Source organism: Bison bison, unplaced genomic scaffold (assembly GCF_000754665.1).
Source record: "Bison bison bison isolate TAMUID 2011002044 unplaced genomic scaffold, Bison_UMD1.0 scf7180017864141, whole genome shotgun sequence".
In the NCBI taxonomy this organism is placed as follows: Eukaryota; Metazoa; Chordata; class Mammalia; order Artiodactyla; family Bovidae; genus Bison; species Bison bison.
The window spans coordinates 4,440,309-4,442,350 of record NW_011494713.1 but is presented as its reverse complement, the minus strand read 5'-3'; the positions used below and the strand labels follow the sequence as shown (position 1 = coordinate 4,442,350).

Sequence of the window (2,042 nt, the reverse complement as noted above, 5' to 3'; positions counted from 1 at the left end):
CTTGTTTTCTTATATGGTTTTTTCCTCCAGATTTCTAAATGGTGTGCTAATACTATAAATGACTGTGAACTTTTAATATTTTCTTTTGAATTGTTGTTATAGAATCTGTTAGTCATCTTATACCACTGCCCCTTATCACCATTTCCCCTTCCTTTGTCTTTCCTAATATGGTTATAGCAATGTCTAGTTTACTTTTCATTTGATGCGTACATATTTCTTATTTTTAATACAGCTGACCCTCTGCATCTGTGGGCTCCACATCAGCAGATTGATCCAACCAAAGATTGAAAATATTCAGGAAAAAAAAAATTCCAGAAAGTTCTAAAAAGCAAAACTTGAGTTTGCTATGTGCTGGCAATGGTTTACATTGTATTAGGCATTTTAAGTAGTCTAGAGATGATTTAAAGTATATGGGAGGATGTGTGTGGGTTAATGCAAATACTATGTCATTTTATATAAGGGACTTGAAGATTCTCAGATTTTGGAATTCATGGGGGTTCTGAAACCAGTCCCCCGCCATGGATATCGAGGGACGGCTCTACATGTAAGTATTATGTTAACTGTGTCCCCAGTGTGTAGTATGATTACATTTCCTTTCTTAGAAATTCTGTAATTTTTCCTGGACTTAATAGTTGTCTTGCTTTTCCATTTTACTTGGTTTCCTTTGGCACTCTTCATTTATGATTCCAAATTCTCTAATATTGTATTATTGTAAAACCCCCTTGAATACTATTTTCTACATGGTCAAATAAATTATTCTTGGTTTCATTTTAAATCTTTTATAATGTATTATACTTATCTTGGGGAAGATCCCTTGGAGGAAGGCACTGCAAACCATTCCAGTATTCTTGCCTGGAGAATCCCATGGACAGAGGAGCCTGGTGGGTGGCAGTCCATAGGGTTGCACAGAGTTGGACAGGACTGAAGTGAGTTAGCTGCACGAATGCACACCTCTAAGATGTTTACCTTAGAGGCTTCTTTCTGTCTGGAAACTCTAGTCCTTTAGTTCTGGGAAATTTTATTAACTTCTTTAATTCTCTTTTTAACATTTTCTTTGCTCTCTTTCTGAAACTCCTGTATTACTTGCCTGATGAGTTAGATTAATTCTTTAATTTTTATACTCTTATTTTCTACATTTTTGTCTGCTCAATGATTTTCTCAGCTTTAATCTTCACAGTTTTATGAATTGTTTTTTTTTAAATTTTATCATTTAAAAAACTTTATTACTGAAACTGTAAACAAAAAGGTGGAGATAGAATCTTAAAACTGTGATGCACCTATCCTTCAGTTTAGTGATTAACTTTTTACCAATATTTCATTTCTCTGTAGTTTCTGAGAGCAGATTTAGATATCATGCCATGTTACCCATAAATAACTGAATATGCTTCTCTAACTATGATTGTCTTATTAACTGGGGGACTTTGTTTTTCTGAGTTTTCCCATTCATGTTACTGTTTTGGGAAATAAAAATTATCTGAAGATATTAATTACAGTGTTGTTTTTCTTTTCATTTATCTATCTTCGTTGCTTTTTACTTTTTATTTTGCCTCTCATCTGGAGTTTTTCTTCAAATTTCTAGTTTTCTTTTGCTCTTGGTTTGTATTTACAAGTGAGTCACTAAGAAGCTGCAAGTGGGAAACTGAATGTACCTTGTTGATTTGTGAGGCTCAACAAATTTAGATTAGAGCATTAGCCTTTTTATGGGGAACCCACAAGCATCAGTATCTGTAGGCCTTTTCTCTTAGTAGTTTCTCTGGAGAAGAATCCTCTAATCTTCCACCTGAGAGAGAGAAGACTAGTGTTTGGATTGGGTAGATGAATGAAACAAGCCTGTGGTTTTAGTGTTCAGTTATAGAATTTTATTTAATCTCCTTGTTTTTCAATAAATCTTAATTCTGTTGTCAGCTAGAGGTTCTCTTGTTTAACCTTCCCATAGTACAAACCTTCTGCCTTATAAGGGTAGTCACCTGACTGAAGAGCTAGAGGAAGAGAGATAACTGTCTTTTTTTAAACCTTTCATCCTTTTTTTCCAGCCCCATCTC

At 34.3% G+C, this 2,042-nt stretch overlaps 1 protein-coding gene across 2 annotated transcripts in view; it reads left to right on the top strand.

Annotated features, from left to right (window-relative positions):
• The window catches only part of UBE2R2 (ubiquitin-conjugating enzyme E2R 2), a 96,979-nt gene that overhangs the window by 42,754 nt on the left and 52,183 nt on the right, over window positions 1–2,042 (top strand). Inside the window, exon 1 of one of the 2 annotated variants that reach the window (XM_010840118.1) lies at window positions 24–544. The exons of the other annotated variant lie outside the window; for it this stretch is intronic. Coding sequence (XP_010838420.1) covers window positions 491–544 — 54 coding nt within the window. The 5' untranslated portion in view covers window positions 24–490. Of the gene's footprint in view, window positions 1–23; window positions 545–2,042 lie in introns of those variants that run through there. 2 annotated transcript variants of the gene reach the window in all.